The sequence below is a fragment of the Typopeltis vanoorti genome, chromosome 24, assembly GCF_054136105.1.
Source record: "Typopeltis vanoorti isolate ZY-2024b chromosome 24, IOZ_Tvanoo_1.0, whole genome shotgun sequence".
NCBI lineage: Eukaryota > Metazoa > Arthropoda > Arachnida > Uropygi > Thelyphonidae > Typopeltis > Typopeltis vanoorti.
The window spans coordinates 66,213,454-66,239,861 of record NC_143572.1 but is presented as its reverse complement, the minus strand read 5'-3'; the positions used below and the strand labels follow the sequence as shown (position 1 = coordinate 66,239,861).

The 26,408-nt window shown below is 36.7% G+C and overlaps 1 protein-coding gene across 3 annotated transcripts in view; it reads left to right on the top strand.

Annotated features, from left to right (window-relative positions):
• LOC150093361 (beta-galactoside alpha-2,6-sialyltransferase 2-like) overlaps nucleotides 1-26,408 on the top strand; it is a 134,541-nt gene that overhangs the window by 98,340 nt on the left and 9,793 nt on the right. For 2 of the 3 annotated variants that reach the window (XM_090413931.1, XM_090413933.1), the window contains exon 5: nucleotides 23,562-23,855. In XM_090413931.1, the coding sequence (XP_090270057.1) occupies nucleotides 23,562-23,803 (242 nt within the window). In that variant the 3' untranslated portion in view covers nucleotides 23,804-23,855. Of the gene's footprint in view, nucleotides 1-23,561; nucleotides 23,856-23,981; nucleotides 24,036-26,408 lie in introns of all 3 variants that reach the window. The other variant, XM_090413934.1, reaches the window with a different exon arrangement.

Below are 26,408 nucleotides of genomic sequence, written 5' to 3'. Positions count from 1 at the left end.
TATTGACCAAACACAGATCTTTTCCAAGCCATTTCAGGCCTCCAAAAAGTGAGCAATGTAATTCATCTCCCACCTAATGACAATCACAAACATCCACATCCAAAGCAGGATTCAAAAACCTTCAGTCAGTTGGTTGGAGGCTTAGTACGTCAAAAGGGTAAAAAATGCAACTTTGGCCACTTAGCCAAAGTCAGATACAGAAGTATAACTTTAGATAGTAGAGAGGTAACAGAAACAGACAAAATAGCTTATCATTCATGTCAAAGTTTCTAGGAAGAATACTACGTAGATGCTGGAAAGTAAATAAATAATTTACCAGCTAAAATTAATTATTTACAGCCAACGTTTCACGAACTTTTTTTAAGCTAGCGTTATCCAAAGGAAATTTAACACCACACACTCAGTGACTAGCAAGGATGTAACTGTCCTTTCTATCCATGTCATTTGGTTTGCATCTTCACTGAGTGTGTGGTGTTAAATTTCCTTTGATAACGCCAGCTTAAAAAAAGTTTGTGAACCGTTGGCTGTAAATAATTAATTTTAGCTAGTAAATTATTTATTTATTTTCCAGCATCTACATAGTATTCTTCCTAGAAACTTTGACATGAATGATAAGCTATTTTGTCTGTTTCTGTTACCTCTCTACTATCTAAAGTTATACTTCTGTATCTGACTTTGGCTAAGTGGCCAAAGTTGCATTTTTTACCCTTTTGACATACTGAGCCTCCAACCAACTGACTGGAGGTTTTTGAATCCTGCCTTGGATGTGGATGTTTGTGATTGTCATTAGGTGGGAGATGAATTACACTGCCCACTTTTTGGAGGTCTGAAATGGCTTGGAAAAGGCCTGTGTTTGGTCAATAAAGTAGGGTTTCTGGACAATGTAAAAAAAAAAAAAAAAAGTCTTGGTACATAATAAAAGAATTATTTGAGATTTTCTTTTGCATCATCTTATAATTTGCTTTTGCCTGCCTTCCTTTCTTCAAGCAAGCACCCTTTGATTATCTCTCATACACTGTTAACATATTTCCTTTCCAAGCTCTATAAGAGCATTGCCCCAATCTGGCCTTTTTAGTTTGTCATAATGACCTGCTTTGTAATTCGACATATACTTCTTAAATAAAGAATCCACATTTGGCAATCTGTGAAGTGAAGCCACTTGATCACTTTCACCCGTTTGGAGGCAGTGTCACTTCTTAGTTACTGCCAAATTCTTTGATGCTATTAGCAGATCCAGCAACTGAGTAAATTCCTTTTCCTTTCCTCACTAACTGTTCCTCCTTCCAGTTTGTGTCTCTGTAATTGAAGTCTCCATAATACGTACTTACCCTGCACTTGTATTAATTTCCAGATGTATGATATCCACATTCTCCCTTGAATCCCTGGTCTCTAGCTGAGGTCAACTTTATATTTCATCCTAATTGCCTCTGGGATTATCTGTCTCATACATAGGGATCCCAGACGTCCCGTAAAATACGAGATATTGCAATAGTGAGCAAGACTGATTGATTAATAAGAATATTGTCAGGTGAGAAGAGCATTACTCTATTAACAATCTCTTTGTATCTATAATAGTAAGTAAAAAAACCACTTGAAGACAACTTTAAGTTGCTTAATGAAAATATGCAGCCTAACAATTGGATTTACTATTTGTTTACTTATACTTAGTAAAGTGTGTGCATAGTAAATCTTACCATGCACACACTTGGAAAGTTAGAATCATTTTGTAAGACTGGCATATGTGATGGATGTGCATACTAAACTTTCACCCTCAGTCATAAGTGTCCCGTATTTTTTTTCCAATTTATCTGGGATCCCTACTCATACAGATAATCTCAAATGCATTGCTTTTGCATTTGGGATTATCATTGTGCATTTTGCACAATGGGTGCTAAAGGGGTGCTTAAGGGTCAAAGCTGTATAACTGAGAGGAGACCTCCACATAGCCTTTAAAGGAATGCGGAGAACCGACCAGTGCTTCTGACCTAATGTCCAATCCTCACCTTCTCGTGGTGCACCCTGTTGGGTATCTACTTGGATACAGAACGGACGAGGATGGGCTGGCAATTTGGGATTTAGCCGACCAAAATTATATTCTTATTGGTTAAACCAAAATATAGAATGATGGTACAACATGACAAAATTTCATGCCGGCTGGGGCATCGCCCGGTTAAACAAGGCCCCCATTGTTTTCGCCAGGGAACCAGGGCGAACAGCGAAAAGTCAGCTACTGGAACAAATCTGAAAATAAACCCCAACTCAACATCACCAGAGTTAAAGATCGGTACTATCAACGTAAGAAGCCTGAATGGCAAAGAAATGGAGCTAGCTGAGGAATTAGATAAGTACCAGATCGACATAATAGGGGTGACTGAAACAAAAAAGACCAAAACTGGTGAGATCTTTCTGAGCAATAAATACAAAATGTTATATTCAGGCAATGACAATCAAGGAAAAGGAGGAGTAGCCATAGTATTCAACACAAAATACGAGGCTAATCTTCTTAAATGGCAGTCAGTCTCAAGTAGAGTAATGTGGGCAAATATGAGAATGGGGAACTGGACAATGAGACTTATTTGTGCCTATGGTCCCACAGAAGGTTCTACTAAGGTAGAAGTGGAGGAATTTTTTGAGGCTTTAGAAAAAGCAACTGACACAATGAAAAATGAAAAGTTGGTCCTTGTTGGGGATCTAAATAGCAGAGTAGGAAATGATTGTGAGACATACAAAAATATTTTGGGAAAATTTGGAGAAAAGAGCAAAGCTAATAATAATGGCAAATATCTGTTGGATTTCTGCTCAGGACATGGACTGGTTATTACTAACACCATGTTCCAACATAAAAATGTGCACAAATTCACATGGAGAGAAGAGGCTAGGAATAAGAAAAGTCTCATTGACTATGTTATTGTTGATAGCGATGTTTTCTCCCTGGTGCAGGACACCATAGTGTACAGAGGATTTGAAATTGGAAGTGATCACTATTTAGTCTTGAGCAGGATAAAATTGAATTTCATATTGAAAAGAATAACATGTAAGAAAGTTTTAAAGCGAATAAAAGTTGAGCAGCTCTCAGATGTGAACTGTAGGCTAAAATACACAAAGATTATTGAAGAAAAAATGAAAGAGTTTGAGAACAGGAATCAAACCTTGGAGATTCAGTGGCAAACTCTGAAGAAAACATTGATTGATTCTGCGAGAGAGGCATGTGGTGAGGTTATCTGTAAGGATAAAAAAATCAGAACTCCCTGGTGGACACAGGAAGTTAAAGAGGCAGTGAAGGAAAAGAAGAAAGCATACCAAAAGTTCCTGTCAAATAAGTCAGCTTGTGCTCTTAGAGAATATAGAGACAAATGCAAGAATGCTAAACACTGTGTAAAACTAGCTAAACAAAAGTCATGGGAGGACTTTGGCAAGAATATAGAAAATAAATATCAAGAAGGTGGCAAAATATTCTGGAGGTTGTTGAAGAAGCTTAAGAATGGAGGAAAGAGTGCTGTAAAAGGAATTAGAGATGATAAAGGTGACATGAAAACGGGAGAAAAAGATATCCTTGAAGTATGGAGTAATTACTTTGAAAAACTGCTAAATGAAACAAGCAGTGATGACAGCACAGTGGTAAAAAACACTGACCAGGCATGCAGTCAGGAATACATATCCATACTAGAAGTAGAAAAAGCCATCAAATGCTTGAAATGTGGAAAGGCAGCAGGAGTAGATGATATTCGACCAGAAATGCTGAAGTATGGTGGTATAAAAGTCTTACAGTGGCTGCACTGCATAGTTCAGAAAGCCTGGACAGAGAGACGAATTCCCGATGATTGGAGTAGAGCTCTCATAGTACCCATATATAAAAAGGGAAATAAAACTGAATGTGAGAATTACAGAGGTATTTCCCTACTGAGTGTTCCCGGCAAGATCTATGCAAGTATACTTGAGAAACAGTTAAGAAGAATTGTGGAAGAAAAGCATGGTGAAGAATAAGCTGGATTCAGGCCAAATAGAGGCTGTCAGGATCAGATCTTCACTTTACGACAAATAGTCAAGAAAGCATGGGAATATAACAAAGATCTGTATTTAAGTTTTGTCGATTTGGAAAAGGCATATGACAAGGTGCCAAGAGAGAAGCTATTCAATACGCTGCAGTTATATGGTGTCAATGGGGCATTATATCAAGCAATACTTAGTCTTTATTTGAGTTGTAAGTCAGCAGTTAGAATTGAAGGAAGTACAGGAAGATGGTTTAATGTTAAATCTGGTGTGAGACAAGGATGTACATTATCCCCTCTGTTATTCATTATCTATATGGATCACATTATGAAGGAAAGTGGTATTAAACCTGATATCAAAATTGGAGATGTTAATGTCAGCTCTTTGCTTTATGCGGATGATGTTATACTTCTAAATAAATCTGCTACAAGTCTGCAAGATTCTCTGACTAAATTGAATAGCTGTTGTAATAGATATGGTATGAAGGTCAGCAATAAAAAGACAAAGACAATGAAAATAGGCAGAATCATTGAAGATGTCAACTGTGTTGTGAATGGAGAACCTGTGGAACAAGTAAAACATTTCAGCTATTTAGGCACGATTTTTACTGAAGATGGTAAATTAAATATAGAAATAGACAACAGAATCAGCAAAGCTGGTATGGTAGGAAGTCAATTGAATAAATTCATATGGAATAAGAGAGAAATCAGTCGGAACACTAAATTAGCTGTGTACAAGACAGTGTTCAAACCAGTTTTAACTTATGGATCTGAGAGCTGGGTCAGAAGTAAAACACTTGACCAAAGACTATAGACCACAGATATGAGAGTCCTGAGAAAGATTATAGGCATGAACAGATGGCATCAGTGGCAATATCATATTAAAAACGAAGATATCAGGAAAGAACTTGACATTGTCAGCATCCAGGAATGCGTTAGCAGAGCTAATCTTAGGTGGTATGGTCACTTAAACAGAAGGGCGAGGAAAGATTAGCAAAACAAGTGTTCTCTGCCAGGTTGGCAGCAAAACGACCCAGAGGAAGACCAAGATATAAGTGGATTTGATACGGTACAAAGTGCCTTATAGGATAGAAATAGAAAATCTGATAATGTTGGAGTCTTGACAAGTAACAGACTGATTTGGAGGAAAATTGTAGATAGGAAATTAATAATGATGTAATTTTTTTCATGTAGTACTATCATATCCTGTACACCCCTTGAGGGTACATGGCAGGAATTTGATGATGATTTTGCACAATGTGTAAGCTGTTTGATCATCCTTATCTTCCTGCTGAGTGAGCAGTTTTTGGCTCCAATTCTTCTACTGTCATTAGTAGAGTCTTCCCTAAACCTGTTCCCTCTTTCCTCTCTGAATATACTATAACGGTTGCTTTTCCTCCCTGTCAACAAAGTCCCACTAATATCTAACATTTGATGAAGCTTAACTTACTGCTAAAATAATTAGGGGATATTTTGGTTTTCTTGTAAATTATAAAGTTATAAAAATAATTTACAAATGTAACACATTTATTGTTAAACTAGGGGACTCTGCACCTACGGCACCCAACCCCCTGAGTTCCAGGCTGGTAAGCCGGAGACAAAAAAAAAATGTGCCATAAAAACGTTTAAAATTTCGGCTTATCTTTTTATATATATATACAGAGAGTGAGTAGATATTTCTTAATATACAACAGTGTAAAACATGCAACTGCATACAAAATCATGTTAAGACTTTTCAAAACGTGTCTTAGCCATATTAGCATGTGGCTTGCTGCACTCACTTCCACAGTGCATAATTATCACTTCAATTGTAAACTTGTGCCACGTACCATCCATTATTTTGTTAAATGGCAAAGCAACATGATATCCCGGAATCCATGGCTTGGAGAGCCATTAGTTGATTAGAAGCTGGAGAAATGCAGCAAGTTTTCACTCAAGCTTATCGTGTATCTCAAAGTGTAATATTGTGACTTTGGAATCAGGAGATGGGAAATATTTCCCGAGGTCAAGGTTGCCCATCATCAACAACTCCAAAAGACGATCAGTATTTATCATTACTTGCCAGAAGAACATGCCAATCCAATCAAACATGCCTGGGGTGCTTTAGGTAGGCACGTTTCTGCTCGTTTGGTGTCATCATGATCGCTTCAAGAGCTCGAAATTGCTCTCACAGATCAAGAACTGTTTGATCATCTTATCTGGTCCATGCAATCAAGATGTACCACTGTTTTGGCTGTTAATGGAGACCATATGCCCTATTAAAAATTAACAAAAGTGTTTTTGGCTATTCTTGTTGTTATTCTTGTTAAAATTATTTCATGCTAAAATGTATAATTTGTTAAATTTGTAATAAATATCGATTATTTAAACAGTATCTCATCAATTACACCCAATCCATAAGTAAGAAATATTTATTCATGTATAAACTGCCCAATAGTTATAATTATTTGCAGAAATTTATAATTATCCATCAGAAACTAAAATATCCCCTAAATTGTTTTGATCAGTACAACTAATGCCCAAAATTCTGCGTCTTTGTTCCAAAATGCTTTTGACACCTTGTGTTGTCTATCCTAGTGATGAGCACCAACACATGGGCTAAATGTCGTCCTCCAACTACTAACCTTCGGCTTGGCAAAACGTTGCACTTCATTTAGCTGAAGTATAAAAATTTTAGCAAAGGGTACAATGTGTTATCAATATGAAGCATGCATTTAAGAGGTCATGTGAAAAATATTTGCTAGCAACGATAGTTCCCATGATTGTGCCATTAGCCTTTGTATTTTCAGTCATGCATGAGCAGTCGTACCTTAACGATATATGAAAGTAGTTGCATTATTCTTGAATAAACTTATTGATACAAGTTCTTTCAAAACCTAAGCAAATTATAAATTTATAATGGTAATATATTTTTCCTTTTAAAAATTTGCACTGTTACAATATTTTTCTTTTTTTTACAAACAGGACCCTGTGTTTAATCAATGAGTTCAAAATCTAGAAAATGCAATATTGAGGACAAAAATCATTGCATTAATAAAGATGGACATGCGACTATTTTTTTTACTTGCATAAAAGACACTGTTGTTTGCTTGATATGTTGTGAAAAGATATCTGTTCTCAAGGAATATAACATCAAGAGGCATTATAAAACTAAACATTATTCAAAATTTGAACAATTTGAAAGAACAGTTGCACAAAGTGAATCAACTGCAAAAAAATCTTAAGCAATGGCAAAATGTATTTAAAACTGCTTCATTAACCACAGATACTGCAGTTCATGCAAGCTATATTGTTAGTCAAATTTTGGCAAAAAGAATGAAATCGTTCTCTGATGGAGAAATAATAAAATAATGCTGGCTAGCAGTAGCAGACGTTACTTTCTCTGATAAAAAAAGATATAATTTCAAAATTCAGCTTGTTGCAATTTATGATCGCAAGAAGGATTGATCTCTTGCAGAGTATTGAGGAAATTTTGCAGGGACATATTTCAAAGTTAGAATGGATTTCTTTGGATGAAAGTTGTGATGTTAGTGATACAGCACAACTTGCTGTCATTTTGAGAGGAACAGATTCTAATTTTAACATTATTGAAGAATTTGCATCTTTGGTTCCAAGGAAGGTAAGATAGTGCCATTGCATAAGGGCGGTAGCAGACTGGAAGTGTCTAATTATAGACCAGTTTGTGTGTCATCAGTAGTTAGTAAGATCTTGGAGAAAGCAGTGAAGGACTGTATACAGCATTGGGCAGATGAGGGTAATGTTATCTGTGAGAGTCAACATGGATTTGTGAAGGGACGCTCTTGTTTTAGCAATATGCTAGCGTTTTATGATAAAGTTACAAGAACCTTAGATGAGGGAAAAGCATATAACTGCCACTTTCTTAGACTTAGCAAAGGCATTTCACGGGGTGCCACATGATAAGCTGATATTTAAGTTGCAGCACATGGGTCTGGATGTCAGATTAGTCAACTAGATTCAGATTGGCTGTCTGATAGGTATCAGAGAGTTGTGTATGGTGGAGCAGTTTCAAGGAGGCAGAGGGTTACAAGTGCAGTCCCACAGGGCTCAGTACTAGGACCTATATTGTTTAACCTTTATATCAATGACATTGCCAGTGGATTGCAAGGGGATATTCAGTTGTTTGCGGATGATGCGAAGCTGGGAAGGATTATTAGTAATAGTGCAGATGTGGTAGCCCTGCAAGAGGATTTGAATAAGCTAGATAGATGGGCAAATGAATGGGGGGTGTCGATTTAATGCAGCAAAATGTAAGGTCTTGAGTTTGGGAAACATCGATGGGACACTGCATTCTCTGTGGGAGGAGTTATACTGGAGGAAATACGGGAGACGAGATCTGGGGTTGATGATTGATAGAAACCTGAAATTTAGGGGACATATTGCAAAGGTGGTGAAGGTAACACAAAGGATTCTGCAATAATGAGAAGGACACTGACCTGCAGAGATAAAACAGTTATCATTCCGTTGTATAAGACCCTGATCGGACCACACTTGGACTATTGTTCTCAGATTTGGTCCCCAGGATTTGAAGAGGATAAATTAACTGTGGAAAGGGTGCAAAGGCAGATAACAAAGATGGTTTCATGACTGCACTATGATAGTTATGAGGATCGACTGAGGGAATGTGGACTGCAGAGTTTGGTGATAGAAGAAGGAGAGGTGATATGATTGAGACTTTTAAACTGTTGAGAGGTGGTTACAGGGTTGACACTGGGGAGTTCTTTCGCTTGGTTGAACAGCAGGAAGGAGTGATGACAAGAGGCCATCCCTGGAAGTTACGAAAGGAAACTGTGAGCGAGAGGGTGAGGAGTGGTTTCTTTGCATGGAGGGTGGTTGAACCATGGAATGCATTGCCTGATGGAATGGCAGGAGTGAGAACGGTCAATGAGTTCAAGGAGTGGTATGATAGACTTTGTGTTTCTTAGGGGGGGGGACCTCCCCTTGATGAGTCTTGATAGACTTTGTGTTTCTTAGGAAGGACCTCCCATGATCAGTCTTTTGACTCCATGGAGGCCTGAATAATAATAATAATAATAATAAGTTGAATTGGAACCAGATGGAGTGTGGGAAATGGCACTAGTTAACTATTATTCAGTAATAAGTGCAAGATAGTTTACCAAAAATTTAGTTTGTCATGCAGAAAGATGTAAGAAGTGATTTCCAAATATCAACATGGGACCAATCATTGATTCCTATTGAGTGTTATTTCTAAACAAATAACCATGTTAGATTCTTTTGTGTTGCAAGCAACGAAGTTGTCCTCTATGTAAGGCACGGAGCTCTTATCCTATTCAGTGTTATGGTGTGTGTGTGTGTGTTGGAGAAATGAAAAGCTATGCCAAAGCTTTCTTCTGTATTGTTATTAATGTCTCCAGTACGTTTTTTCTGTTTAATTTCCAGATTTCTAGATGTCTGCTCTATATAAAGACTGCAAGAACATGGAATATTATAAAACCCAGAATGTTTGTAGAAAGAGTTGTGGTCTTTAGGCAAATAAAGTAAACCTTGTGTAGTTAAAATGGACTATCATGAGATTTGAGGAGACTAGCAATCACGGAGCTCTTATCCTATTCAGTGTTATGGTGTGTGTGTGTGTGTGTGTGTGTGTGTGTGTGTGTGTGTGTGTGTGTGTGTGTGTGTGTGTGTGTGTGTGTGTGTGTGTGTGTTGGAGAAATGAAAAGCTATGCCAAAGCTTTCCTCTGTATTGTTATTAATGTCTCCAGTACGTTTTTTCTGTTTAATTTCCAGATTTCTAGATGTCTGCTCTATATAAAGACTGCAAGAACATGGAATATTATAAAACCCATAATGTTTGTAGAAAGAGTTGTGGTCTTTAGGCAAATAAAGTAAACCTTGTGTAGTTAAAATGGACTTGAAGGCCACTATCATGAGATTTGAGGAGACTAGCAATCTCGAGTGAAAGTCTACCAATGTAAGGGATGGAAACAAAAGTTCTGAAGTGAATGGTGGGATTTTGATTTTGTTGAGTAGAGAATAATTTTCGTACAATTTTCTTAGAATCTCTACTTCAACTAATAGTGTGCAACAAATATTCACACACACACACAAAACTATAAAAGGTGTAAAGCAGGGATGTCAAGCTGGCTGGCAGCCTGCAAAGCAGTTTATTGCGGCCTGCAATACCTTAAGGAAAGATACAAAAAATAGGATAGTTGCTTTTTTATAATAAAACAGAAATATCGATTTAAAAATTCAATTTAATCGTTTTCGTACAACATCCATAGTTACAATATGGATGCAACAACCTACTATGATATAATCACAATAATAAAAATTTATATCGCAATTTCAATGTTAGATCCGATCCTGATCAATCGTAAACTATGTTTATGCTTTCATCGTTAATTTATAGCTCACTGTGGGTAGTGCGCTGAAAAACTTGAATGCACTTGGCTAACAACTGTTCACGTGATGCGCAGCATATGCGTGCATGTGAATCAAGGCTACATGAGTTTATAATTGCCTGCTACAGGCAATCGGCAATCTCTGAAGCACATGTCAGTGTGCCGAACATGAATAAATCTAGTTTTAATAATATAAGTAATTATATAAATACATTTTTTATAAAAATTGTTATTAATAATATATTTATTCAGCCAATGTCACTTTCTAAGACAAGAAAAAGAAAAATTGCTGATAAGGGGAGAAAATTTCAAGAACAATGGGAATTGAATTACTTCTGCACTGAAACAAAGGACAAAATTGTGTGCATTATTTGTAACAAAACAATTAGTGTTGCCAAAGAACAATATTGATGCTTTGAGGGTAAACTGAGAGAAGAAAAATTAAAAAATTTTGAAGAATTTACTTCAAAGTCGACAAGTATTTTCAAAAATTATTATTATTATTATTATTCAGGCCTTCATGGAGTCAAAAGACTCATCGTGGGAGGTCCTTCCTAAGAACATAAAGTCTGTCAAGATTCATCGAGGGGAGTTCCCCCTTAAGAAACACAAAGTCTATCATACCACTCCTTAAACTCATTGACCGTTCTCGCTCTCACCACTCTGTCAGGCAATGCATTCCACGGTTCAACCAGACTCCACGCAAAGAAACCACTTCTCACCCTCTTGCTCACAGTTTCCTTTCGTAACTTCCAGGGATGGCCTCTTGTCATCACTCCTTCCTGCTGTTCAACCAAGTGAAAGAACTCCCCTGTGTCAACCCTGTAACCACCTCTCAACAGTTTCATCATCATCATCATCATCATCAAATTCCTGCCATGTACCCTCAAGGGGTGTACAGGATATGACAGTCCACATGAAAAAATTACATCATTACTAACTTCCTATCTACAATTTTCCTCCAAATCACAGTTTAAAAGTCTCAATCATATCACCTCTCCTTCTATCCACCAATCTCTGCAGTCCACATTCCCTCAGCCGATCCTCATAACTATCCTTGTACAGGCCTGAAACCATCTTTGTCATCTGTCTTTGTATCCTTTCCACAGTTAATTTATCCCCTTCAAATCCTGGGGACCAAATCTGAGAACAATTGATCTGATCAGAGATTTATACAACAGAATGATAACCCTTTTATCTCTGCAGGTCAGTGTCCTTCTCATAATTGCAGCAATCCCCTGTGTTACCTTCACCACCTTTGCAATATGTCCCCTAAATTTCAGGTTTCTATCAATCATCAACCCCAGATCTCTTGTTTCCCCTACTTCCTCCAGTATAACTCCTCCCATAGAGAATGCAGCATCTCATCGATGTTTCCCAAACTCAAGACCTTACATTTTGCTGCATTAAATCGACACCCCCCATTCATTTGCCCATCTATCTAGCTTATTCAAATCCTCTTGCGTGGCTACCACATCTGCACTATTACTAATAATCCTCCCCAGCTTCGCATCTTCTGCAAACAACTGAATATTCCCTTGCAATCCACTGGCAATGTCATTGATATAAAGGTTAAACAATATAGGTCCTAGTACTGAGCCCTGTGGGACTGCACTTGTAACCCTCTGCCTCCTTGAAACTGCTCCACCATACACAACTCTCTGATACCTATCAGACAGCCAATCCTGAATCCAGTTGACAAATCTGACATCCAGACCCATGTGCTGCAACTTAAATATCAGCTTATCATGTGGCACCCTGTGAAATGCTTTCGCTGAGTCTAAGAAAATGGCAGTATATGCTTTTCCCTCATCTACGGTTCTTGTAACTTTATTATAAAAGGCTAGCATATTGCTAAAACATGAGCACCCCCTCACAAATCCATGTTGGCTATCACAGATAACATTACCCAAATCTGCCCAAAGTTGTATACGGTCCCTAACTAATTTCTACAAGATCTTAACAACTACTGATGACACACAAACTGGCCTATAATTAGACACTTCCAGTCTGCTACCACCCTTATGCAATGGCACTATCTTACCTTCCTTCCATTACCTGGGCACCTTTCCCGCAGCCAGACTTTCATTGAAAAGCCAGGTTAAAGTCACTGTCAGTTTCCTAGCACATTCTCTCAAAACTCGTGGTGAAATACCATCCAGTCCCAAAGCTTTACTAACATCCAGGGTACTCAGTATCTGAAACATACTCCCCTCCTGTACCTGTAAACCTCGAACCAGCCCTATCCCTCTAGCATTAAAACTGACTTTTCTAAGATAAAATACTTCAATAAAGTGTTCATTGAACAATTCTACTATGTCCTCTGCATCAGTCACTCTATTCCCATTTTCATCCCACAATATCATTCTTCCACAGTCATTTCTCCTCCTACTGGCCACATAACTAAAAAATTCCCAAGGATTTTCTTTGGATCTTAGTACCAATCTCCTCTCATATTTCAGTTTCACTTTCGTTACCACATTAGTCACTCTTCTGGCCTGTGTCTTATATTCTTCATGCATCTTCTCTTCACCTGTCTCCTTATATCTCTTCCATAGCCTCTTTTTCGCATGCAATTCCTGTTTAATATTGTTTGTCATCCACTTTACTCCAAATTGTGTCCTTTTCTTCACTCGTGGTATACAACTAAACAAATATTCTTTCACAATTTCCCATGCACTAATGATATCCCAGCCTTCCAATTCCTCCCTCCATGAAACTTCCCAAAGTTGACGTCTAAGACTATTATAATCACCTGCTTTATAATTCCACATAAGTTCCCGTCTCTTTGATACTCCTGTATGTCTATTCATTTTCCAAGTCAAAACCATATGGTCACTCTCTCCAACTGGTGGGAGAGATGTCATCTCAGTTATTATCAACTCTTCTGATGCTATAACCAAATCCAAAACTCTTGAACCTCTTGTTCCCTCTGTTACATGTTGCCTAAGACATTTGTCCCTCAAGAATTCTAGAAATTCCATTCCCCTATTGCTACATGCATCTTCCTCTCTCCAATTTATACTACTGTAGTTAAAATCTCCCATAACAGTCATTCTTCTTGCACTTGCCAAACTGAGCTGTCTAAACATCTCCTGGTACCCATCCTCTGTGCTCCTGGGTCTGTAGCAACACCCCACTAAATATCCTGTCTTGCCTACCTCTACCTCACACCATATGCTCTCAAAATCATTTTTCTCACTTCCTTCCAGAGCCTCCACTCTTAAAGGACATAGGTCATCACTTATCATAAGCAAATCCCTACCACCATGCTTTCCCCTCCTATCCTGATGAAAAACGATGTACCTAGCGACTTCTATTCCTGTTATTATATCCCCTTCTGTCAACCACGTCTCAGTGATCCCAATAACGTTTGACCAGGCTGATGCTATCTGCGCCACCAATTCCTCTCCCTTATTCCGGATACTCCTGGCATTAGTATAAAGCATATAAATGCCATTGTTTCTATACCCAGCATTATCCCTTCTAGACTCCACTGGGCTCAGTGTTACCTGATGTCGTCTCCCTTCTCCCAAGTATCCATTCCCACAAGAAGCCACCCCTGCTATCATCCTCCCTGGGACACACTGACTCGTTCAGAACAGCAATCTCTCTAGATGCCTACGTCCTTCCTCATTCAAATGTAAATGGTCTCTCACATACAATTCCTCTCTTTCCTCAAACGCACTCCAAGCATCCACATATACCAGTCCTCTCTTGTCACATATTCTCGCTATTATGCCATTCAATATCACCACTCTTCTGCTGAGCTCATCATTATCATACCTAGGCAACACGCACACTATTTTTCCTCTCTCTGTCTTCTTCCGTACAGCCTCAAGCAAAAATCTCATATCTCTTGCTGCCCGACTTACATTACCACTCAAGTCATTTGTTCCTACCATCACAATCATCTCATCCACCCTTTCACCTCTCTTAATTGCCATAGCCACCCTTTCTATTGTTCCTCCTGGCAATTATGAAAGACAGAGAATCAGCAGTGATAGTCAGTTATGAAATCAGCTATTTATTGGCAAAATATCCCAAACCTTTTAATAACAGTTCCATGGTTAAGGGTGTATGATAAAAAGCAGCTGTAAAGCAACTGTAAAAATGTGCATGTATTTCGCGATATTCCTTTGTCCAGAAATACTGTGATCGAAAGAATAACCAAAATGGTAGATAATCTGCATGACCAGTTGCAAGAAATATCCGCAAACACACGGTGCTTTTCAATTGCACTTGGTGAAAGTTTCGATATTCACGATGTGGCTCAAGTTGCTCTGTTTTTTTGGGCTTGTGACGACAATAAGAATATTCCTGGAGAGTTCTTGGAAATGATTCCCATCCATGGAACCACTACTAGGGGAAGACAAGACGCCATGTGGAGCATTTTGAAAAAAATACCAATGGTGCTCTAGCAATGACTGTCGAAAATAAAGGTTTTGTACCAAGACTTGCAGCAAAGTTAAAGGAAATGTATCCAATCATTCCAAAACTGCAATCTTTCCACTGCGTTATTCATCAGCAGGTCCTGTGCTCCAAAGTATTGGAAATGAGCAGCGTACTTAAGCCTGTGACAAATACTGTGAATTTCATCTGATCCAGAGGCCTCAATCACTGCCAGTTTGCACAATTTCTTAAAGACTTGGATAGTGAATTTGAAGGGCTATCTTATTACACAGAGATTTGTTATCTTGTCATAAGGTTCTAAATAGATTTTTTCTACTTTTAGAGGAGATAAAATTGTTCCTAGAAATGAAAAATCATGATGTTGCATTTCTTAATGATAAGACATGGGTACAAGATCTACGTTCTTAATTGATTACAGGACATTTGAATGATTTAAATGTCAAACTTCAGGGGAAGATCAGTTAATAACACACATGTATGATGCACTGGCAAGTTTTTAATGTAAATTGGTTTTGTTTCAAAATAATTTAAAAGAGAATATTCTAAATTTCTTTCCTACTAAATTTCCTGTGAACAGTTGAACAATAAGAATCAAAGTTTTACCTTTTCCCCAATATTGTCTCAAACTAGAAAAGATTAAAGAAGAATTTGATAGGCGATTTAAAGATTTTAAGGAACAAGAAGTTTTTTTGCTTTTTACAGGTCTTTTCCTTTAATTTCAAAAAACTCCTGTTTGTATTCAAATAGAACTTATTGATTTCCAAAATGATTCTATTCTAAAAGAGAAATATCAAGAAGTTGGTGTTGCAAAAAAAATACACTAATTTAGGAATGTTCTATGTTATTTTGAAAGCACTTATTTATGTCAACAATTATTCTCATGTATTAAAGGTAACAAAATAGTCCACACATCAAGACTAACCGATGTCAATCTTTCTGCCATAATGAAGGTCGTATGCTCTCAATCTTTCAGTCCAAATTTTGGCAAGCTGGTTAACAATAAATGTTGTCAAGTGTTGGGGAAAAAAATCAAATTAAATTACTTAAAATTACTATAATTATATTATGCAAGTATATATATATTTTTATCCCAAAATATTATCATTTTTCTCAAAATATTATCATTAAAATTTTAAAAAAATTCCCCAAAATAGAAATATTTTCTTTCAATACAAACACAAAAAAATTCAAACAGGAGGCTCTCTAAATATTTGTGATGGTTATTAATGAGACTTTATACTTTATAGACTGTATTTGATTTGTTCAAATAAAATTTAATTTTGGTTTAATTTGGTTTAAATGCTATATATTGTAAATATTAATATAATAAAAAAATATTCTTTATTTTTTTTGAGTTGTAATCATTATACTGTTATTTTATATCTTGTAATGACTTAGAATAAATATGTTGATTGGATTGTAACAGTATAGAATTTCCACATGGTTAGAATAAATAAAATCTTCTTTATTAATTTTCCAGTTTATTTATACTCATTCTTTCACTTCCCTTCGATTCTAATTAGTGCAGCTTTTTTAGTTGAAAATTTTTTGTGACCCACTTTGAGATGCACTTTTATGGCAAATAATTTGTGGTCCAATTGAGTTTGCCACTCATTGTGTAAATTATAAGTAGTTCTCTGTCTGTTTATAAAGAGGAAAAACAAACTGTAATAGTTTTCCTTCATTTTCCAGTTTCGAAGTAAATTTTATTTGTCCTAACCCAGAAGTCACAACTATTTGTGAATCTAGTTGTGACAATATTTTTATATTGTCACAACCACCAAATAACCTCAACGTATTTCTTTTACATGTGGCTTTTACTGGTGAAAAGTCTACATAATCGTCTCTGTTTCTTTAAAAATAAATAAAATTTGATAGTTCAAGATGATTATTCTTACCTGATTATCTGATGCTTTGTAACTTTTGCATAACTTCACAAGAATTCAACTACTTCTGCTCTTTTGGACCTTTTTTGTGGTAGGAGTAAGCTTGTTACACATTAAAGTCAATTGATGTTGTTAACTTAATGGAACAGTGAAACATTCTGTACAACAATTCCAGTATGTCATCAAAACCCTTTGTTTTAGTAACATAATTTACCTAACCTCTCATACATCTCTTCTTTGTACATGCAGCAAGCTAAGGAAGAAGAAGAACCTGTCTCAGTGTGATGCTAAAAAAGCAATAAGCTATCTAGAACACTGACTTTTAGATAATTTAATGTTCGGATTTTAATGGATTAAATTGTTTTACCCGAGGGTGGTCTGAAAAGTTCTCAGCCTAACAATGAAAAAACGAATTTATAATTTCAAACTTTTTTTTATTTTTCAACATAATCTCCCTTAAGACTAATACATTTATTCCAGCACTCCTCTAGTGGTTCTCAGTAAGATCTGCAAAATACCTCTCTACAACTGCAATCACCTCTTGATTCGAAGAAAAATGCTGACCAGCGAAGAACAGTTTTAGTTTTGAGAAGAAATAGAAGTCAGTGGGAGCCAAATTTGGGGAATAGGGTGGATGTTCCAACAATTCATATTGCAGATCCCTTAATTTTCCCATTGCCAAAACACCTTTGTGGGCAGAAGTGCATTGTCCTGATGAAAGATGATTTTTTTCTTCTGGAAACCAGGTCTTTTCTCATGAATTTTTTCATCTATTCTGATTAAAAGATCAGAATAATATTCCCCAGTTACTGTTTTACCCTTTTCAAGATAATTAATAAGCAAAATGCCTTTAGCATCCTAAAACACCGATGCCATGACCTTCCTGCTGATGGAACCGACTTTGATTTCTTTGGCGCTGAACAACCGACTTCTGTCCATTGTTTTGACTGCGTTTGGATTCTGGTGTGTAATGGTGAATCCAAGTCTCATCCATGGTAATAAATTGATGCACAAAATCAGTTTTATTCTTTCTAAAATGCTCCAAGCACTGTTCAGAGATTTTCATACGAGTGCATTTTTGATCTGCTGTGAGCAAGCTTGGCACCCACCTTGCACAAAGCTTTTTCATTTGCAATTCTTCTTGCAAAATATATTCTACACATTCTTTTGAAATGCGTATAGTCTCAGCAATTTCGTGTACTTTGATTCACCGGTCATCCAATACCATATCGTGCACTTGATCAATGATTTCTGGTGTTGTTACACTTTTTGGACAGCCTCGCGTGGGTCATCTTCAAGGCTGATACTTCCACGTCTAAACTCGGCAGCCCATTTCTTAATTGTCGAAAATGAAGGAGAAGAACTTAGATGAACTTAGAATGAATTTCTTTTGGTGTTAAACCGTCTTTTACAAAGAATTTTTTAACTGCATGATACTCAATTTTATCCATTTCATGGCATACAGACAACACTTTTGCTTCAGACAGCTGTATAAAACAAAATGCTTGATAGAATGACTTGCAATTTCATATGAATGCTTATGACAGATGTACCAACTTAGAAAAAAAAAAATCGTGCTGATAGTGTTGCCTTCTATGGTTGAGACCGAGAACTTTCAGACCATCCTCGTAAAACAAAATAGTTTTTATAAAACTCCCTCAAAAAATTAAACTCAGAAAATCTTACAAGAAATTTCTTCCATATTTATTTTGCCAACATTTATGGTATAAATATCACCCTAAATCATGTGCAGTATTGCCAGATTCCTGATCTTTTGTTTTTGACTGAACTCCCTCTGTTAGTATGTCAACATTCCTTATTGGCTGTCCAAGCTAATGCTGTATGATTCCTTCCATCACAAGGGCAGTACTTATGCGCGGTCTGATTGTTCCTTGCTAGAGGATGTGTAGTCTTGTGTCTCCCCCCCCCATTTTGACCCCCTCCATGACTTGAGATTTCTTTGCCTCATTGTGTATCATTCATCTGCTGCCTCTGCCATTTCCTCTAATTATGAAAATCATTCTGCCCTCTTTGACTTCTGGTTCCTTATTGATTTCCTTCAACCTAATTTTTTTATTTAATAGTGAAGTTGGATTTATTAACCAGTGTTCTAGATTAGCTTATTGCTTTTTTTTTATCATCACACTGTGGAAGGTACTCATCTTCCTTAGCTTGCTGAACCTCTAAGGTTCTTACTGCATGTGCCAACTTCTTCCATTCCTTTCTGCCTTCTTGAAACTTTTTTATTCCAGTTTTGAATTTCCATCTCAGCTAAGTCTTTTTGGATATTAACCTCCCAACTCTTCTATGTTCTATCTCTAGGTCACTTTCCATCAGACTTCATCTTGAATGGTTGTTTAGCCATTCTCTCTTCAGCCATCCTTTTCACATGTCCAAGCCATCTCATCTGCAAGCTCTGATTTCATCAGCTAAAAGTGGGGGATCTATATAGAATTCATGTAGTTCTTGATTATGTCTTCTTTTCTATTCATCTATTATCTCTTACAGGTCCATAGATCCCCCCCCCTCTATCTATATGTTCACTAGACATCTACAGATGCCGTATGATCACTTCGATGCTCAGTGATGTGCTTCACCAAGCCTCACCATGTAGTCCTGTTGTTTGCTTTTCTGGAGACTTCAACTCTCTTAAGATTAGTTGCTCCTCACACACACACCATCCATCCATCTCATTGATGGTCTACCCCCTTCCTCTTTTTCCAGGAACTTTACCTTCTATTACTGTTCTGAGAAGTCCTCCTTCCATCCTTTCAATGTGTCTAAAATATTTTCACTTTCTTTTGTCAATATCCTTAAGGATCCTTAAAAATCAGTAGAACTTTTTAAGGATCCTTAAAAAGTTCTACTGATCTTTTCTAACATCCATTCATTTGTACACCTTTCAGTATATGATATTCTCAACAGCCTTCTGTAGCACATCTCAAAAGCAGATATCCTTTTCTTATCTGACATCTTTAGGTTCCAAGTCTTGCATCCATAAGTCGCTGTTGGTAAAACAGCTGCATCCAAAATCCTCAACTTTGTTCCCATGGAGATAGAGCCATCCTTCCAGATTTTAGACAAGTCTCTGGCTGTTGTTTTAGCCATTCCTAACCTTCTTCTGATGTCTTCTGAAAAGCAATTCTTCACATTAATAATGGATCCCAGGTACTCAAACTTGCTGACTTCCTCAATTCTTTTTCCATTGAGGTAAACTGGTTTCTCAAGAGTTTCCCTGTTTGTATTCCTTTGAGAGCCATAATCTTTGTCTTGCTAGGATTTAGTTGAAGTCCTCTGTTATTACTGATCTTGTTAATTATGTCAAGAATTTGTCCTGGTTCTTCAATGTCATTACGAAGAAGTACTGTATCATCAGCATACCTCAGATTACTGATCGATCTACCTCCTATTCTAATTCCTGTCTTGAGCTTATCCAATGCTTCACGCATGATGTCCTCCATATATATACTAAACAAGTGAGGAGAAAGTAAACATCCTTGCTTTACTCCTTTTCCAAACAGAAGCCAATCAGTCAATCCAACACCTGTTCTTACTGTGGCTTCTTGCTCCCTGTACAAGTTGGCTATCAACCAGATAGTGTGTTGAGGAAAACCCATTCTTTTCATTACTTCCCACAGTTTCACATGCTGAACACAGTCAAAAGCTTTAGAGTAGTCTAAGAAACACATTACCAGAGGAAGTCTAAATTCTTTATATTTTTCTATGATTTGTATAAGGCAAAGGATCTGATCTCTGGTGCCCTTACCTTTCCTGACACCTGCTTGTTCTTTGGGCATCTCTGCCTCAACTTTGGCCTCAATCCTATTTGGCATGATGATCTTCAATAAAATTTTGCTTGCATGAGATACTAAACTAATAGTTCTATGGTTGTTGCACTCTTTCATATCTCTTTTCTTATATAGGTGGTATGAAAACAGACTTCTTGCAGTCTCTAGGCCATGAACCTGTCTCCCATATCCTTGTAATCAATCTATGAAACACTCTTATATCTCCATCCCCCCCCCTCAAAAAAAAAAAAAAAAAAAGTCTCATATTGATTGCACCTAGGAGTATGTTTTTCAACTGAAAGATTTTGATATGTATCTTATACATCAGTATCTTTGTTAGCAAGTAACTTGCTAAGGATTTCTAAGGGTTCTTGGAGAAATTGCTGAATGGTGAGTATTGTAGTGCTTGGAAGTTGGAAGGGAAGTATGTTCAGTAGTCTAGATTGGCTTGAAGCTGTGCTGTGACATAGAAATCTGCAGGAGAAGGATGTTAACTGTGCATGGAAGATGGTTAAGAGGTATCTGAAGGAAGCAATATTAGACTGTATATCGAAGGTTGGGAGGACATATCAGGTAGGAATTAGATGGATGAGTATCATTAAGCAGGAGCTGCTAAAAAAAGAAAATGTTGTAAAGGATATATAAAGGAGAAAGGTGATCAGCAAGCTCATGAGCAGTACAGGATTACAGGCAAAAAAGGTGACAACATGGTACGAAAGGCAAAATCAGATTATGAGAAGAAATTTGCAAATTAGCAGGTGAAAGGAAGTGCCAAAGAGTTCTTTCCTTATGTTGCAAGTAAAAGGCAAAATAACTGTGGGAGGATAACTTTGCAATAGTCTGTCATCCAAGTGAAGATATTGCTATCATATGTGACAGGAACTGATGTGAGAATAGAGATTAATGAATTCAAAGTACTTAAGATATTGGACAGTCTCAATGCAAATATGGCCATGGGATTAGATGGGATGTCAGTTTGCATATTATGAGTAAGTGCAAATTAATTGTCCCATGGGAGTAAAAGGAGATCAGAATAGATCCATTGCATAAAGGAGGCTTGAAGACTGCAGTAGCAAATTATAGACCAGTTGGTGTCTCAGGAGTGGATGGATTTTAAAATATTGGAAAAGTTGTTGGACCAAGGTACAATTTAGGAATGGGTGGGTAAGGATGTGATACACTACAGCAGACAGCATGCATGGCTTTGTGAAGCGTAGGTAATGCCTTAGTAATTTACATACCTTTTTATAAATAGAGTGGTGGCTGAATTGAATAAAGGGAATGGCTGCATGATGATTTTGAAGAAGCATTTGACAGGATACATATTCATCTCTTATGGAAATTGAAACAGATGGAGATGTATATGAAGCTGGCGATATGGATATAACGGTTGCTGATGGATAAATGCCAAAGACTAGTGTGGAGGAGCAGAATCAAAGAGAAAGCAGGTGGCTAGTATTGTGTCACAAGGGTCTGTGCTTGGGAAATGTAAATGATGTAGAAATTTGCTGATAATGCAAAATTGAGTAGCATAATAATTAATCAAGGCAGTGTAATAGAACTTTCATGATGATTTAAATAGCCTGATAATGAGCTCAAAAGATAATGGATGCCAGTTTAATATGAAAAATGTAAATTTATGCTTTTTTGGGATGAAAAATTACAAACTGTGTATCACATTGATGGCACAATACTCCAATAAATTGAAACGAGGGATTTGAGGATTGTGATAGGTAAGAAGTTGAAAAAAAAAATTAAATTAAATTAAGAAACTCATATTGAATTCAACTAGGAGTATGTTTCTCAAGTGAAAGATTTGGATTATCTTACACATCAACATCTTTGTCACCAAGTAACTTGCTAAGGCATATTGCAAAGGTGGCTGTGGTAGCTCAAAGGTTATTTGGTTATCAAAGAACACACTATTAGATAGAGATAAAGATGTTTTCATTCCTCTTTATAGGGCTGATGTAGCCGCATCTCAGTTACTGTACACAGGTGTGGTTACCCAAGTTTCTTTGGGATGAAGTGAAGAAGATCCAGATTCAAGGGACCAAGATGGTGAATGGTCTTCTGAATGTCCCTCTCCCCATGATGCTGGATTGAGGTTGCAGAAATGTTAGGAAGAAAAGAGGAAGTGTGATAAATGAGAGGTATAAATGTTGTGTGGAGAGTGTTGGTCTCCTGTAATAACTCTTCAGGCCCCATGAAGATTCCTGTGCAATAATAATAATGATTGGGTAGATGAGAGAGAAGAGAAAGAGATCCATATTCTTGGAATATTCATCCCACCATCATCATCATCATTGTGTTTAGTTGAGTCTATGGATGTATGCCTTCTTGAATTTCCTTACAAGCCATGTCCTGGTTCTAGAGTTTAGTGTCCCAGTTGATCAGTTGATATGATGCTAGCTTTTCAAGCATGGTTCTATAGGACCATGTCCCATAGAATCATGCTATTTACAGAGCTATCAATGAATGCAGTTGCTGTTTATTATTAGTTAGTTATTCATATTTGCAAATATCTTCCCCTCTCCTCATCATCAAGTTGCTTTTATACCAGAACATATATAGGAACTTGATGTCTGTGATGTTATTCCTTCCTGATGCAAGTAATATCATAGATGGCTTGTTTCTCGCATTGGCATAGATGATGTGATTCGCTATAGTTGGTGGATCGAGCAGTGGAAACATAGAGTGGTGGGTGCCCTCCCTCAGTGAGTCTTTGGACTCCTTGGAGGTGTCACGTAATAATAATAATAACTTTGAAACCCTACTTAAACATGGAATCTCTCTTAAGTTCTTGGATATGAGTCAGATTTTTATGACAGGAGAGTACTATTAAGATTTTATCTAGATATGGAGTCCATAATATATATGCTATGGACAGAGAGGTAGTGTTCTCAGAATAACATGTTAATGATGTATGCACAATAAAAAGAATGAATAAATAATAAAATAATTCATTTTATTATTTATTCATCATATGTACAAGGAACACTGCATGAGAATTATTTTTGCACTAATACTAATAAATATAAATTATGATATCTTTAGATGTCTTCAAAATGGTATAAATTAAAATTCTTGCTTTTTTAATAGGTATCCTCATAATGATGGCACTATGTAACAGTGTGGATGTTTATGAGTATGTCCCTTCTATGAGGCTTACCAAAAGATGCCATTATTTTGATGTTCATGAAGACATTGGATGTACTTTTGGTGATTGGCACCCATTATCATCAGAAAAACTTCTTTCAATGGCTATGAATGTTGCTTCTGATGTTGATATTTTTTTGACTGGAAAAATTACTGTTCAAGGACTTAAAAATCTGAAATGCTAATCTTAATGAAGTTAAAATTGATTTTATTGGCTTTCATCGATAACACTTGAAGGTAAATTTTACATGGAATTTTTGAATATTATTTATTATAATTAATTATAAAAATAATCCATTCTGAGTTACTGTAATTTCTTTACTGTATGTTCTGAGCAAGAATGAACATTTTATGAATTTTCAGGATAGATTGAAATAAACTGAATCAAGATTTCTGCCTCGTGAGTCATTTTAAGAGGTAATATAACAATTTCAAACAATTACAATCCAGATTTCTGTGTGTTAACTTCTTATACCAGTGATTTGTATTGCCATCTGTTTTGATCCATTATGTTGCAACATACATCCCCACATCAGTACATACATAACAAAAGTCAATACTGCAATCTTTAGAACCAAGGAACCAACACAATATAGTATTTTGATTAGCTAGTCATGTTTTCATTAAATTTTTTAATACCACCCCACATACATAAGAGGTCACAAAATCTATACCATGACAGTGCTGGATGTGTGAGAGCAAGTGGTTATAAAGAGAAGAAGGAATCTGTTTATTGTTTCTGTTAATAAGAGAGAGAAAGAAGGGAATGTGTTATCTGTTAATGTTTATTGAAGAGCTGGGGTTATATTTATTTGGGAAAGTGATATGAGGGGAGACTATTTTAAATACAGAATGAAGGAAGATGATTAAAAGTAGGTTCCATAAGTTGTAGCTAAACTGTGTTATGGATGTTGACTTATAGTGGTCTGTGTTCATGCATGATTAGAGGAGGAAGAGTGGTAACTATTTAGTAGAACAGTATCCATGGAAATACCTATAAAAAATATGTAGAAACTGAGAAAGTGATTGAAGGGAGTCACTAAGAGAGAGGAATATTTGCGAAGTGGATAGTCCTCTTCTAGATACAATGAAGTAGTGAGAGAGGTTTGGAGTGTATCATCTGAAATACCAGAATAAAATTCTGCGGTCAAGCAGGCTTGAGTTTTATAAAGTGTTAGGAATGGATCAGAAGAGACAGTGTTTATGAAAAATTACAGCTGCTTTTTTGAGGCTTGAAGAGATTATGAGCATATGTTTCTATACTAAGATGGACTAGATGTGAAAGTCAAGCCCAGGAAGAGAAAACTGAGCTTGGTTGGCAATCAGAATGTTATCAACAGTGAGGGGAGAGTGAAACATGATCTTTCCAAGAAATAAGACAAGATTGTGGTTTAGTAACACTGAAATTCACTGATTATCTTCATCCCACTTGGAAACAGCAGTAAGTGTTTAAGGCATTGGTTATATGAGGTTTTGGAGTTTGAATCATTTGAACACTACAAGCTTTTGGAAATGAAGAAGAAGAATGGAGTGTACTCTCATTAGCAAAACTATGAATAAGGTTTCATTCATCTATGAAACCTTATTCATAGATGAATGAGCAGAACGCAACTGAATTTGTAGGAGAAAGAGTATGGGTAAATGTACATAGTTTTGGGATACTCCACATTGATGGAAAATTTGGATGAGAGAAATCATCCATGATGATATTCATTAAAAAGCCAGAGAGTAAACTGGCATTCTGTTTCCAGAGGGTGCTTCCTGCATTCTGTTTCCAAAGGGAAATATCATGCTTCTAACCTGAAGCATGATATTTCCAACGCTAGACTCAATTGCAGTGCCTTGGTGGAAATATTATGCTTCAGGTTCTCCCAATTTTCTATGGCTTGAGTCCAAAAGTGGATAAGGTCAGCAAGATCTGCTATGGAGTGTGAGTGATAGAATTCATTTTGGTGATCACTAATTAATTGGTGGGTCTCAAAGTGAAGTATCCAGCCATTAATAGCATTTTCCATTAGTTTCAGCATTGTGATGTGAAAGCAGCAGAATGATTGTTTGATGGCAGACATCTCTTTCTTTTTTAAGAACAGGCCAGATAAAAGCCTTGGTTCCTTGCTGCTGGGTAGATTCCAAATGAATAAAAAATAATACAGGATGAGTTTTAATTCTGCAGCACAAACTTTTAGAACAACTAGAGGAATATCTATAACAAGGACTTATTAGTATCAAGGCCACTGAGTATTTTTGCAGTGCCTTTTTGGCAAAAGATCAGAGGAGGCATGCTATGGGTAATTTGTGATATAGTGAGAGGAGATGTGCCTTGGTCATCAAAACAAGAGTTGGAGGAAAAGCTGATGCCAAAAGATCCATCTTATCCTTTAGAGTGGTTACCATTGTACTACCAGGATGTGGGAGAGGTGGAAACATCTTCTTAGCTGCTCTCCAAAAGGAGAGCAGCTAAGAAGCATCACCAGAAAAGAAATAGAACCAGGTAGAAGAATTGAATAAGTACCAGATTGACATAATAGATGTTATTAAAACAAAGTAAACAAAAATATGTGATATTTTTCTAAGCAATAAATAAAAGATATTATATTAGCAATAATGATCAGGGAGTAGCTATAGTATTCAACACTAAACATGAAAATAATTTTGAATAGCAGGCAGCACATCAGATAGAATTTTCTGAAGGAAGAAGTGGAAGAATTTTTTTGAGGCATTAGAGAAAACAGCTGACACAAACGAAAAGGAAAAGTTGGTTCTTAGAGATCTAAACAGCAGAGTAGGATA